The sequence below is a fragment of the Homarus americanus genome, unplaced genomic scaffold, assembly GCF_018991925.1.
Source record: "Homarus americanus isolate GMGI-L3 unplaced genomic scaffold, GMGI_Hamer_2.0 scaffold22003, whole genome shotgun sequence".
Lineage (NCBI taxonomy): Eukaryota > Metazoa > Arthropoda > Malacostraca > Decapoda > Nephropidae > Homarus > Homarus americanus.
The window spans coordinates 1-15,451 of NW_024750025.1; the positions used below are offsets into that span (position 1 = coordinate 1).

The window sequence follows — 15,451 nt, forward strand, 5'->3', positions numbered from 1 at the left end:
CCGGGAAGACGTGGAGCAGATGGTGAGCGAGAGAAAGTTGGGGTGCTAGAGACGGAAGAAGGTAGGGACGCTGATGGACTGCGGTAAGGGGTTTGTGATGATGAAAATGCAGATGATGTAGTTTGAGACCCGGAGTGTGACTGTGGTGCTCGTGGAAGGTGATCGCCTCGAGCCAGGAATCCCGTGTCACTTCCAGCTTCGTAAGTGACACTGCGTCTGACACCGTCGTCAGCCACGAAAGAAAATTTTCCATCAACATTGAGGTTAGCGTCAGCAGACTCAGAACGTGAGTGATCACCAGCGTCGAAGGAAAAAGAATAAGAAGGATCTGAGCTTCCAGTACTTCTTTGGAAAGACACGGGCCCTGCTGGGGTACCTGAAGGTGTGCTGAAGGGACGAGATGGAGCTCCTGAAGCTGTAGATGCTCTGAAGGAGGCAGAGGATGCTGGAGAAGTAGGTCGCAAACTAGAAGAAGGGAACGCTGCAGGAAAAGAGGAGAGTCTGGTCGCTGCTGGAGTGGACGCAGGAACTTCTGGTGCCTGCGGTAGATCGTCACCCTCGACAACAAAACCAGTGCCACGACCGGCTGTGTAAGTGTAGGTTCGTGTGCGACCTTCTTCGTCAGTGTAAGTGTAAGAGCCACGCACATTACCGTCTGAATCACTTTGTTCGCTACGTGTCTGACCTTCTTCAGCGAACTGGAAGCCATATGAGGCATCGGCGTTTGGATCAGCAAGGGGGTCGGTGAATGAAGGGCGAGCACGAGCCTCAGCGTGGGCACGAGCAAAGTCAGGATGCGGGACAGGGAGATGGGCACCCTTGGGCTGGAATCCACCCTCATCAGCTACATACTGGAGGTGAATATTGTTGCCTTCAGGGTCCCTGTAGCCGAAGTTTCCATCTACCTGACCAACCCTGGATGAACGAGCACCCTCGAAGGCTCCCTCACCGGTGTCATAGCCGTACTTGAAGGTTCCATCAGCGTGTTGAACATAGTACTGGGAACGTCGTCCAGTGCCCACATGCGGAATTTTGTAAGCACTTTCGTCGGGCCGAGGCGAACTAAGCGTGCTAACCGCTAGTGCGGACAACAGCGCCTGCAACGGAGATTGATATTAATCATATTCTGTTCATAAAAGATAATGCATATATAAAGTGAGAGGAGACTAAATAATGAATATTGCATTTTATATCTGTTCTGATCACGGTGAGCCATATCTATTCCTGGAAGTTTCATTTTGTTTAATCTGTCGGTGAACTTATTGAAATTCTAGAACCTCGATAGGCATTTATTTCGTTAAAGCTTTGTTTTTGAACTTATTTTAATAAGAATCTGCATCAGGATTATAAATGAGAAAAGTCTTATCTGCCCCTGTTATTAAAGCAATGAAACGAATAGGAGCAAAAACAATTATTGTTGATGACATTTATCAGCATTCAGATGCAGACACTGATTGACGTACAAATACCAACACTGAATATGTTCTAATTAATTATAAATTCAGAAAACAATATTTGCTCCAATAGACGAAGTAACTGTTATACAGATTAAAATCTTGTAGCTATACAGATTACTGCCAAGCTGAATATTACAAAATGTTCTGCATCTATAAGAACGAAGACAACAAATATATAAAGGCTTAAAGATCAAGAAATAAATTTAAACCAACCAAACCTTCGGACAACCTAATGTCTAATTGGAAATCATCAAGGTCAACGACGAAAACATAGAGATGAAACATCGAGATAAAAACTAAAGAGCCCGTGTATAACTACTAGAGAGAAGTTTTGTGATTTATCAAATAGTTCACAACTTGAAGCCTCGGTAAAGAGGTGTATTAAAGCGTAAATGTAGATAGTAAGGGTATAGAGTCCGAAAAATATTTAGGCATCAGGAAGAGGTAATATAACAGTAAGGAGAACTCGTTAGAAAACTGTGCTTGCTAGTGAAACTAACCACAAACAAATATTATTATGAACATGGAAATATTAAATTATCGTATAGCAGCATTAAAGTACGTGCAACCCCAAACAAAATATTCATAAAAGTTATACTCAAGAGATTAAATAAATGTATTCAGGAAGTTAGAAAATCACGTTGTTTAATGGTGTGACATCTAGCAAAGAGTGAAGATCCCGAGGAATGCACTGGTTGTGGGATTGGCAGGGCATCCAGCCAGGGTGGAGGGGAGGGAGAAAATGAAGGAATACGTTTAGAAGACATTAACTTAAACATAAACGTAAGAAGACGTGGCCGTCAACCTATGTGCTGGATGGAGTTGTCTTACCAACAACAAGAGTGAGACACCCAAAGGCTTGACGAGAATGACGGGGGTCTTTCAGGGTCACATAACCTAGACGAGCGAGTAAGTGTTTATATTTATTTAAATTAAAGGTTTAAGATCTCTTTTATCGCCATCTGCTAGTAATTGCAAGAATCAGCGCAACAGTCAGTCAGGGTTGTGGTGGACATACCAAGCTAGTCCAGGGCGCCATGGTGTGGTGGGCGTGAGGGTGAAGACGGTGTGGTGGCCGGAGGTGGTGTGGTGGATGTGTGTGCTGTTCACCTCTTATATACCAGATTCTCAGGCATGATGGCGGTCGTCCTTGCTCTTCTTGCCCGTTATCTTGTGTCGCGCCACTGACTGATCCGGATTTCACCCCGTCTTTCAGCGCCAGCAATGACCCGTGCTAATCCTTCTCTTGTTGGGAGGCTTTCATGATATTTTATTTTTTCACTTTGCGGAGCTAGGTCAATGAACGCCTTACCTGATATTTAGCAATTGGAGAAAATTTCTCTAGCTACCTCGCCCCACCTACGTTATGTGTTCTTCACTGCAGCCTTTAAGTCAAACACTCACTAACACAGCCTAAAGATTCTTGATTCTAGGTCATCTTTGAATAGTACAATAAATGTCTTGAGTGATTATGAATTGGTCATCAGCTGTGTAAAAGCGAAGTGAAGAAATCTTTCAGGGAGTGAGTGAGTGAATCAGTCAATTAATAGTGGGATTTAGAAAGGCATTTCCTGTAGCTGAAAATATTTAGGGTTTTTCAAAGTAATTATAATACTTTTGTCGCACACATTTAATGCTTTTAAGGAAACGCTGTTAATTTGCATGTGGTTAACGTGAACATTATTTCACTATTTCATCGTAGAAAATAACATATCCTCTAATCTGTACACTCAAATCTTGATTTTCGCATTCCTAATGAATTAATCAAATCAGCAGAGGATATTTATCGACTAAAACTTCGTATTAATTATCATAAGCTGGTGAAGTCATAATATATTGACTACATTCGCCGAAACAGGAGTTAGAAAAGTCTATCGTCTCCTTCTCTTCCCCCAAAAGTAAAATTTCACAATAGTTTGAAAAAACAAACAAACAAAGTTTGTTGTGTTATCATTTAACATAAATCTTGTGTCTGTAGTCCATGTATCATTAATTCCTGAAGCTTTCTTCCAATATGAACATAAGTAAAGAGATGAAGCATTAGCCGGCTATTGTAGAATAGCGCGTGTCTTATCTCAGGCTTCGCCATCAAGTGAGCGCAGGTAAAAAACTTCAAGATGTGGTATAGGTTTCTTAAAACTTCAGTATTTTACTCAGGCGACTAAGTATCTTCCTAGTTTATCATTTATTCGAATTTATTTGAAATGCCACACAAAATGAGCAATATGCATTGTGTATAGGTATAGTTGCGTGATTAAGACGTCAATGTACTTCACGTTTTTGTTAAATAGTAATAACTTTTCGGTTTTAGTGTTATAATCTAATGGTAAATATGCTTTGTATCATATAAGAAGCACTGACTATTATAAAATACCAATAATATATATGAATTTGATTATGTTAGGATAGGTTAGGTTAGTATAGTGTAAAGGCCTGGGACTTAGGGATGGAAATCCCTTACCAGACTAATGAGGATCTTAATAAAGGAAAGTCAAGGACCATGGTTGTCCGAGGAATAACAAACAACCGTTTGTGATCTCTTTACTATAAAAATATAACACAAGACTCTGACACCACTCAATAAACATCAAGTAACAATTACGGGAGTCAAAGAATTAATGCAGTAAACAGTTAATGGAGTCAAACAATTAAGGGAAGCAAACAATTAAAGGAAGCAAACAATTAATGGGAGTCAGCAATTAAAGGAATCAAACAATAGAATCAAACAATGAACAGATATTTCTTTCGGCAGTGGCCCTGGGGAAGGTTCTGGAACACAGTGATCCGCTCTTGGGGGGGGGGAGGAAGCGTCCGTTCAACTCCTCACTCGAGCGACAGCAGCCGATGTCTTGATACAGCAGACGAAACACCGGGGCACAGACGGTGGAGAGGACCTGGCGGTCGTGGCGGCAGCTGTAGTGGTTGATGTCTAGAGAATTGACAGTTGATAGGTGAAGGTCTGGGAAAACGGCCCACGAGTCCAGGACCTATGATGAGATCACAGCCAGAATTTGACGAGCAGTGGGGTAGCTAGGGCTTCGACAGGGAGTTTGAGGAGGATATTTTAGGTCAGTTGCAGGACCATCAGCACCTGCTCCAGCCGCTCCCACGGACTGACTTCACTAGACTGGTGGACGGAAGCTACCTGACGGAGCGCATAGTTCCTGCAGATGTGTCAGCCGTCATAAAAGGGTTTAAAAACAAATCACCTGGTCAAAGTCACATTAACAAGAAGATCCTGGCCCAACTCCCCGACAACATGATAGAGAGGCTTGCTCATATATGCAACGCCTGCCTCGCCTCTGGATACTTCCCTAAGATATTCAAAATCGCCGTTATTCGCCTCATACCAAAAGCAGGTAAGCCTCCAAGCAAAGTCGAAAACTTTCGACCAATATCGCTGCTAGAGATACCTGTCAGAATCTTCGAAAAAATAGTCAACAAGTGATTGCGGATGTATCTGTAGGACGAAGACGTGCATAATCCCCGCCAGTTCGGCTTCCGCCAGTACAAAGGCACATCCACCGCCATAGCTCAGGCCTACGAGCAGATCGCCAATGCCATGACTGGCCGCCTGCAGTGCAATATAGTACTGAGGGACGTCAGCAAGGCGTTTGATAAAGTTTGGCACGCGGGGCTGCAGTATAAGATCATACAACTGGGGCTTCCCGAAAATCTGACGCGCCTGCTGTGCAACTTCATTATGGACCGCAGAGCCAAAATCAAGATGCAAGAACATTTTGGAGAAGAATTGTCACTATCGAGCGGCGTGCCTCAGGGCTCTTGTCTCCCACCAACCCTTTACACACTCTACACGGCTGACCTGCCACCCCCAATTGTCGGCAGCGAGTACTTCATGTATGCCGACGATGTAACACAGATCGTCACCTGCCCAGGTAGGTCCACAGCAAGGATGGCGCGACTCACTGCTCGGGCAATAGAGGAGATCTCGGAGTATGAAAATAAATGGAAAATAAAAACAAACAAAACGAAATTTGAGGTCATACCCATAGCCAAATTCAAGCCGGCCCCAATGATAATCGACGACGAAGAGATTGAGTACTCTAAACAAGGCAGGTTGCTCGGCTTCATCATTTTTCGGAAAGGCATCATTCCCCACATGAAGGACAGACTAAATAAAGCCAAAGTCGCCGCAGCCAAATTAAAACGTTTTAATTTGATGCCTGAGAAGATACAAGTTCACCTGTACAAGGCGCTGGTGAGGCCTGTGTTGGAGTACCCATCTATACCACTCGTCACACTCGGGAAGACTAGACTACAACAACTACAGAGTTTCCAAAACAAGTGTTTGAGGTCAGCCAGTGGCCAAGCGCCACCCTACCAGGAGACAATGGAAACTATCCACCTAAGAAATAAAACAGAGGCCCTCAACTTCAGGTTCCATCGCCTAGGGAAGAAGGTTTGGGACAGGGTCCTGGACGACCCTCACAGCCCAGACCACCTACGCGGGGAAGACATCAACGGAGGTAGACCCCACGCCTGGTGGCCCCGGAGTCTGCCCGCACTACAACAACCCAACCCGCGATCCATCTATGTCCGCCACAGTGATCGACCTTAGATTAAAACTTAGATGATATAAATTCACATTTAACAAGTCACAATCAAGTGAGTCCATAACGTAATACAGTATAAGATGTTAATAAACTTGTAATTGTAAAATCAATCTAGTCATTGTCTACTAAAATAACCATTGTGCAACCTCATTCTAAATCCTAGGTTAGCTTAGTTAGCCAACAAACTCTGTAATATGTAAAACAAGGGGTGTCGTCCCCCTCTGTTTAACTCATTAAACTTCTTTTCCAACCTTTTCCCCCACGACTATATGTTGTGACTTCTCCATCCCTCATGTCTGGCTGTGCCTTGAGCCCCAGCATGCCTTCCAGCCTTTCCCCACCTTAACCTAAATAACAAAAACAAAAGGTAGCCGCTGCCGTTCTCACCTCTGTCCAACCCCCTCATGTATTGGTCGCACCAGCCTTCGAGAGAGCAAGCAGCGGTAACGAGCAGGAAGATCGTTTCCGCCCTTACAGATAGGTTAGGTTACGTTGTGCACTGTTATACATGTCCTCACTGTAACACTAGATATATTGGCTGCACTATAAAGTTGTCACAACACAAGATTTGTGACCGTAAAGGTGTTTCATTACGAACACAACATCCACCTAGTAGCCATGCCTTCACCATTCAGGATTTAAAAGTACTATCATCTATGTCTTCCAGGACGGGCCTGGTAATCCTGCAGTCCCTTTATACTTCTAATGGTAAACCCATCCTAAACAACAGTTCTCCCTTTGCCATGCGTAAGTGGGCCTTTGTGGTTTGATCTATGGTTAAACAGTCGTTAGTACAATTTTCTTGATATTTTTGGTAATTATGTTATTATTTTCTTGTCTAATTATCCTCATTAAAGTGTTAGTGTTATAATTGTAGTATATGGTTTAAATCTCTATCCTTTGAATTTTGTATATCAATCCTTCATTTTTCTCAATTATTTTATGTAAAAATAGTGTGTATTAAATCCTAATAATATTTGTTGTTTATTTTATCAGCCTTAATTGGTCTTATATGAGTTAATTTCTTTAGCACTGACGTTGGACAGAGAATTCTTCGAAATATCTGGTTGAAAGATGAAAGGTATAAGTTTTCGTATTGGTGATAATTTTCCTTATAAATATATATCATTATCCTTATCATCAACATCAATATCTCCATCATCAACATTATTATCCTCATCATCACCATTATTATCCACCATCATTATCCTCATCAATTTCATTATCCTCCTTTTCATCATCATCATCATCATCATCTTCATTATCATCATCACCATCTCCTTCATTATCCTCATTACTATCATTATCCTCATCCTTTTAATCATTATCTTCATCCTCATCACCTATATCCTCATCGTCACCATCATCGTACCCATCATTACTATCATTATCTTCCTTTTCATCATCAACATCATCATCATTATCATCATCATCATAGCCACCCTAATTATCTTCATCATCATCATTATCCTCGTCATCAACATCATTGTCGTCATCATCTCCATCTTTATTCTCATCATCACTATCATTATCGTCATAATTAACATCATTATTTTCATCCACACCATCATTATCCTCGTCATCACCATCATTATTGTTTCTGTCTCCTCGTCATCAACATCATTATTGTTTCTGTCTCCTCGTCATCACCATCATTATTGTTTGTGTCTCCTCGTCATCACCATCATTATTGTTTATGTCTCCTCGTCATCACCATCATTATTGTTTCTGTCTCCTCGTCATCACCATCATTATTGTTTCTGTCTCCTCGTCATCACCATCATTATTGTTTATGTCTCCTCGTCATCACCATCATTATTGTTTCTGTCTCCTCGTCATCACCATCATTATTGTTTCTGTCTCCTCGTCATTACCATCATTATTGTTTCTGTCTCCTCGTCATCACCATCATTATTGTTTATGTCTCCTCGTCATCACCATCATTATTGTTTATGTCTCCTCGTCATCACCATCATTATTGTTTCTGTCTCCTCGTCATCACCATCATTATGTTTCTGTCTCTTCGTCATCACCATCATTATTGTCTCTCTCTCCTCTTCATCACCATCACCTGCCTCACATTTTCAGTGTTCTCACCATCTCCTCTCTAGGCCTTGATGTTGTCCCAGTTTGTCTTGTGGGTTTAATACAATAAACTACTGTAGTTTCAGGTGAACGAACCCCTTCAGTACGATGACTTTTCCATTTTAGAAAATCTCTTAACCCCTTGAAAACGATAACTTAGCCCCATTCAATATGATAATATAACCTTTTCATTACTATTATTTAACTCCTTCATTATGATGACCTAACCCCTATTAATACGATGAATTAACACCTTAAATACTATGACTTACCTCGTAAGTACAATGATCGATGACTTAACCCCTTCATTACGTTGACTTAACCCTTTTAGTAAGATGTCTTAATCCCTTGAATACGACAGCTTAGCCCCATTCAGTATGATAATATAACCCTTTCATTACTATGATTTAACTCCTTTATTACGATGACTTAACCCGTTCAGTGCGATGACTTAACCTCCACAGTATGATGATTTAATCCCTGTAGTACGATAACTTAACCCCTCGGTACGACAAAGGGGTATGAATATCTTAACCCCTTTTGTAAGATGACTTTAACCTTTGAGGACGATAACTTAACCTCTTGACTACGATGACATAATGCCTTCAGCACAATATCATATATTCCAGGAAATAGAACATCGTACTGAAGGGTTAACAGTTATCATATATCATGATGATTAGTTGACTCAGAACATTGCTGTACAGTTTCCTTTCATTGTTGTGGTCCTCGGGTTGGCAGGACGAGACGGGGTTAAGTGACAGGAGTGTGATGCACGCTATTCTTTATCATTATTGGTATCACAGTGTGCATAAGTAGGCTGGATTTATGCAAGATTACAAAGATTATAAAGTAGATAAAATATAGTTTATCCAAGCAGCCTTCGCCTTACAGTGAGATAAAGAAATTGTTTGAGCTGTTTGCTGTAAATATACAAATTCAAGTAATATGACTGCCTTTGTTCTCAGACTCCTCAAATACGAAGTAAATTAGTTTTTTTTATAAGTAAAGGATAGAGTAAAAATGTATAAGGTGTTTACCTCTTTATTATATTTTAATTCTTAGACATAATGTGGTATTTAGAAGATAAAAGGGGAGACTCATATCCACACTTACTGCCATGGTCCTAAGCTGGTCTACCCTGACAGGACCTCAAACAGGCATGTTTACTGCCTCTGATAATTCATAATTTTTGGGGGACAGTAATGCACATATAAACATTTATTTTTTATTATAGATTTTTACTGCGCGATTAAAGGGACAACAAATGTTACATGAAGTATGACATTATACCTCGTAGTCCATATTTTTTGGTATTTTTTGTAATGCAACTTGTTCATTCGTAAATATATATATGTACAGATATAACTTTATAGGCATTGGCAGATAACAGTTTGTAATTAACTTGTTTTAAGTGTGAGATGTTTTCACAAATTTCTTCATAAATCAGAAGAAGCAGCGGTAAGCCTTTTGTATTGTTTTAGTTAATTGTCAAATGTCAGTACATAACCATATTTACCACGGTTCTCTGAGGCATCGTACTGGCGAAGCTGGAAGTTAGAGGCGTCCGGCCTGGTGCCTGTTGCCGATGGCGAGAAGGAAGATGATGAGGACCTTGTTGAGGCAGTTCTAGTGGAGGGAGACGGGAAACTGCCTTGAGGTTGTGCAGTGAAGGAAGTAGAAGATGACACCGCTGTGCCGGGGGCCGCTGGGCTGCGGAAGGTGGCAGATGATGGAGAGCGAGATGGAGGAGGACCACGTGAAGTTGACACTTCCTCAGTTTCAAAGCCGATGCCCTCACCTGCCCGGAATCGGTGAGTGCGTCGAGTGCCGTCATCGTCTACCACTGTGTAAGTGCCACGGACATTGCCGTCGGCGTCTGCGCTCTCTGAGCGTGAATATTGCTCCGAGTCAAAGGCGAAGTTATAGGAGGCATCAGCGTTGGAGCCAGCTAGAGGGTCGACGAAGGGGACCTCTTGAACAGGGACGATTCTACCTGTTGGTTGACCGGAGGGTGCTCCTGGAACCGCGGGTCCTACAGGAATGTGATCACCCTTAGCAATAAATCCTGTACGGGACCCAGCTTCATATTCAATAGCTCGTCGCTGTCCATCATCAGCAACAAAGTCGAAGTTTCCCACCACGTTGTTGTCTCTGTCACCTGATTCTGCTCGTGAGTGACTGGACGTTTCGTAAGCAAATGAATAACTTCCGTCAGGTGACTGTTGGCTGCGAGTATTGGCAGGTTCGAACTGACCTGTGTATGGGCGTGCTGAGGGACGTGAGGACGGGGAGCTGTACTGAGTTTGTGAGCTTGTGAAGCCGGGAAGACGTGGAGCAGATGGTGAGCGAGAGAAAGTTGGGGTGCTAGAGACGGAAGAAGGTAGGGACGCTGATGGACTGCGGTAAGGGGTTTGTGATGGTGAAAATGCAGATGATGTAGTTTGAGACCCGGAGTGTGACTGTGGTGCTCGTGGAAGGTGATCGCCTCGAGCCAGGAATCCCGTGTCACTTCCAGCTTCGTAAGTGACACTGCGTCTGACACCGTCGTCAGCCACGAAAGAAAATTTTCCATCAACATTGAGGTTAGCGTCAGCAGACTCAGAACGTGAGTGATCACCAGCGTCGAAGGAAAAAGAATAAGAAGGATCTGAGCTTCCAGTACTTCTTTGGAAAGACACGGGCCCTGCTGCGGTGCCTGAAGGTGTGCTGAAGGGACGAGATGGAGCTCCTGAAGCTGTAGATGCTCTGAAGGAGGCAGAGGATGCTGGAGAAGTAGGTCGCAAACTAGAGGAAGGGAATGCTGCAGGAAAAGAGGAGAGTCTGGTCGCTGCTGGAGTGGACGCAGGATCTTCTGGTGCCTGCGGTAGATCGTCACCCTCGACGACAAAACCAGTGCCACGACCGGCTGTGTAAGTGTAGGTTCGTGTGCGACCTTCTTCGTCAGTGTAAGTGTAAGAGCCACGCACATTACCGTCTGAATCACTTTGTTCGCTACGTGTCTGACCTTCTCCAGCGAACTGGAAGCCATATGAGGCATCGGCGTTTGGATCAGCAAGGGGGTCGGTGAATGAAGGGCGAGCACGAGCCTCAGCGTGGGCACGAGCAAAGTCAGGATGCGGGACAGGGAGATGGGCACCCTTGGGCTGGAATCCACCCTCATCAGCTACATACTGGAGGTGAATATTGTTGCCTTCAGGGTCCCTGTAGCCGAAGTTTCCATCTACCTGACCAACCCTGGATGAACGAGCACCCTCGAAGGCTCCCTCACCGGTGTCATAGCCGTACTTGAAGGTTCCATCAGCGTGTTGAACATAGTACTGGGAACGTCGTCCAGTGCCCACATGCGGAATTTTGTAAGCACTTTCGTCGGGCCGAGGCGAACTAAGCGTGCTAACCGCTAGTGCGGACAACAGCGCCTGCAACGGAGATTGATATTAATCATATTCTGTTCATAAAAGATAATGCATATATAAAGTGAGAGGAGACTAAATAATGAATATTGCATTTTATATCTGTTCTGATCACGGTGAGCCATATCTATTCCTGGAAGTTTCATTTTGTTTAATCTGTCGGTGAACTTATTGAAATTCTAGAACCTCGATAGGCATTTATCTCGTTAAAGCTTTGTTTTTGAACTTATTTTAATAAGAATCTGCATCAGGATTATAAATGAGAAAAGTCTTATCTGCCCCTGTTATTAAAGCAATGAAACGAATAAGAGCAAAAACAATTATTGTTGATGACATTTATCAGCATTCAGATGCAGACACTGATTGACGTACAAATACCAACACTGAATATGTTCTAATTAATTATAAATTCAGAAAACAATATTTGCTCCAATAGACGAAGTAACTGTTATACAGATTAAAATCTTGTAGCTATACAGATTACTGTCAAGCTGAATATTACAAAATGTTCCGCATCTATAAGAACGAAGACAACAAATATATAAAGGCTTAAAGATCAAGAAATAAATTTAAACCAACCAAACCTTCGGACAACCTAATGTCTAATTGGAAATCATCAAGGTGAACGACGAAAACATAGAGATGAAACATCGAGATAAAAACTAAAGAGCCCGTGTATAACTACTAGAGAGAAGTTTTGTGATTTATCAAATAGTTCACAACTTGAAGCCTCGGTAAAAGAGGTGTATTAAAGCGTAAATGTAGATAGTAAGGGTATAGAGTCCGAAAAATATTTAGGCATCAGGAAGAGGTAATATAACAGTAAGGAGAACTCGTTAGAAAACTGTGCTTGCTAGTGAAACTAACCACAAACAAATATTATTATGAACATGGAAATATTAAATTATCGTATAGCAGCATTAAAGTACGTGCAACCCCAAACAAAATATTCATAAAAGTTATACTCAAGAGATTAAATAAATGTATTCAGGAAGTTAGAAAATCACGTTGTTTAATGGTGTGACATCTAGCAAAGAGTGAAGATCCCGAGGAATGCACTGGTTGTGGGATTGGCAGGGCATCCAGCCAGGGTGGAGGGGAGGGAGAAAATGAAGGAATACGTTTAGAAGACATTAACTTAAACATAAACGTAAGAAGACGTGGCCGTCAACCTATGTGCTGGATGGAGTTGTCTTACCAACAACAAGAGTGAGACACCCAAAGGCTTGACGAGAATGACGGGGGTCTTTCAGGGTCACATAACCTAGACGAGCGACTAAGTGTTTATATTTATTTAAATTAAAGGTTTAAGATCTCTTTTATCGCCATCTGCTAGTAATTGCAAGAATCAGCGCAACAGTCAGTCAGGGTTGTGGTGGACATACCAAGCTAGTCCAGGGCGCCATGGTGTGGTGGGCGTGAGGGTGAAGACGGTGTGGTGGCCGGAGGTGGTGTGGTGGATGTGTGTGCTGTTCACCTCTTATATACCAGATTCTCAGGCATGATGGCGGTCGTCCTTGCTCTTCTTGCCCGTTATCTTGTGTCGCGCCACTGACTCCGGATTTCACCCCGTCTTTCAGCGCCAGCAATGACCCGTGCTAATCCTTCTCTTGTTGGGAGGCTTTCATGATATTTTATTTTTTCACTTTGCGGAGCTAGGTCAATGAACGCCTTACCTGATATTTGGCAATTGGAGAAAATTTCTCTAGCTACCTCGCCCCACCTACGTTATGTGTTCTTCACTGCAGCCTTTAAGTCAAACACTCACTAACACAGCCTAAAGATTCTTGATTCTAGGTCATCTTTGAATAGTACAATATATGTCTTGAGTGATTATGAATTGGTCATCAGCTGTGTAAAAGCGAAGTGAAGAAATCTTTCAGGGAGTGAGTGAGTGAATCAGTCAATTAATAGTGGGATTTAGAAAGGCATTTCCTGTAGCTGAAAATATTTAGGGTTTTTCAAAGTAATTATAATACTTTTGTCGTACACATTTAATGCTTTTAAGGAAACGTTGTTAATTTGCATGTGGTTAACGTGAACATCATTTTACTATTTCATCGTAGAAAATAACATATCCTCTATTCTGTACACTCAAATCTTGATTTTCGCATTCCTAATGAATTAATCAAATCAGCAGAGGATATTTATCGACTAAAACTTCGTATTAATTATCATAAGCTGGTGAAGTCATAATATATTGACTACATTCGCCGAAACAGGAGTTAGAAAAGTCTATCGTCTCCTTCTCTTCCCCCCAAAAGTAAAATTTCACAATAGTTTGAAAAAACAAACAAACAAAGTTTGTTGTGTTATCATTTAACATAAATCTTGTGTCTGTAGTCCATGTATCATTAATTCATGAAGCTTTCTTCCAATATGAACATAAGTAAAGAGATGAAGCATTAGCCGGCTATTGTAGAATAGCGCGTGTCTTATCTCAGGCTTCGCCATCAAGTGAGCGTAGGTAAAAAACTTCAAGATGTGATATAGGTTTCTTAAAACTTCATTATTTTACCCAGGCGACAAAGGATCTTCCTAGTTTATCATTTATTCTAATTTATTTGAAATGCCACACAAAATGAGCAATATGCATTGTGTATAGGTATAGTTGCGTGATTAAGACGTCAATGTACTTCACGTTTTTGTTAAATAGTAATAACTTTTCGGTTTTAGTGTTATAATCTAATGGTAAATATGCTTTGTTTCATATAAGAAGCACTGACTATTATAAAATACCAATAATATATATGAATTTGATTATGTTAGGATAGGTTAGGTTAGTATAGTGTAAAGGCCTGGGACTTAGGGATGGAAATCCCTTACCAGACTAATGAGGATCTTAATAAAGGAAAGTCAAGGACCATGGTTGTCCGAGGAATAACAAACAACCGTTTGTGATCTCTTTACTATAAAAATATAACACAAGACTCTGACACAACTCAATAAACATCAAGTAACAATTACGGGAGTCAAAGAATTAATGCAGTAAACAGTTAATGGAGTCAAACAATTAAGGGAAGCAAACAATTAAAGGAAGCAAACAATTAATGGGAGTCAGCAATTAAAGGAATCAAACAATAGAATCAAACAATGAACAGATATTTCTTTCGGCAGTGGCCCTGGGGAAGGTTCTGGAACACAGTGATCCGCTCTTAGGGGGGGGGGGGAGGAAGCGTCCGTTCAACTCCTCACTCGAGCGACAGCAACCGATGTCTTGATACAGCAGACGAAACACCGGGGCACAGACGGTGGAGAGGACCTGGCGGTCGTGGCGGCAGCTGTAGTGGTTGATGTCTAGAGAATTGACAGTTGATAGGTGAAGGTCTGGGAAAACGGCCCACGAGTCCAGGACCTATGATGAGATCACAGCCAGAATTTGACGAGCAGTGGGGTAGCTAGGGCTTCGACAGGGAGTTTGAGGAGGATATTTTAGGTCAGTTGCAGGACCATCAGCACCTGCTCCAGCCGCTCCCACGGACTGACTTCACTAGACTGGTGGACGGAAGCTACCTGGCGGAGCGCATAGTTCCTGCAGATGTGTCAGCCGTCATAAAAGGGTTTAAAAACAAATCACCTGGTCAAAGTCACATTAACAAGAAGATCCTGGCCCAACTCCCCGACAACATGATAGAGAGGCTTGCTCATATATGCAACGCCTGCCTCGTCTCTGGATACTTCCCTAAGATGTTCAAAATCGCCGTTATTCGCCTCATACCAAAAGCAGGGAAGCCTCCAAGCAAAGTCGAAAACTTTCGACCAATATCGCTGCTAGAGATACCTGCCAAAACCCTCGAAAAAATAGTCAACAAGCAATTGCGGATGTATCTGTAGGACGAAGACGTGCATAATCCCCGCCAGTTCGGCTTCCGCCAGTACAAAGGCACATCCACCGCCATAGCTCAGGCCTACGAGCAGATCG

At 42.2% G+C, this 15,451-nt stretch overlaps 2 protein-coding genes across 2 annotated transcripts; both read right to left on the bottom strand.

Annotated features, from left to right (window-relative positions):
- Positions 1 to 5: 5 nt before the first annotated feature.
- LOC121853990 lies at positions 6 to 2,571 on the bottom strand (the record flags this gene model as incomplete). Its single annotated transcript, XM_042348375.1, has 2 exons — positions 2,476 to 2,571; positions 6 to 1,097 (listed from the first exon to the last, which is right to left on the bottom strand). Coding segments are annotated over exons 1-2 (1,113 nt in total), but the record flags the coding sequence as incomplete, so codon positions are not given.
- A 6,761-nt stretch (positions 2,572 to 9,332) lies between these two features.
- On the bottom strand, positions 9,333 to 13,010 carry LOC121853991. Its single transcript, XM_042348377.1, has 2 exons — positions 12,915 to 13,010; positions 9,333 to 11,535 (listed from the first exon to the last, which is right to left on the bottom strand). The coding sequence occupies exons 1-2, from the start codon at positions 12,933 to 12,935 to the stop codon at positions 9,601 to 9,603; spliced, it is 1,956 nt and encodes a 651-aa protein (XP_042204311.1). The 5' UTR covers positions 12,936 to 13,010; the 3' UTR covers positions 9,333 to 9,600.
- Positions 13,011 to 15,451: the final 2,441 nt, after the last annotated feature.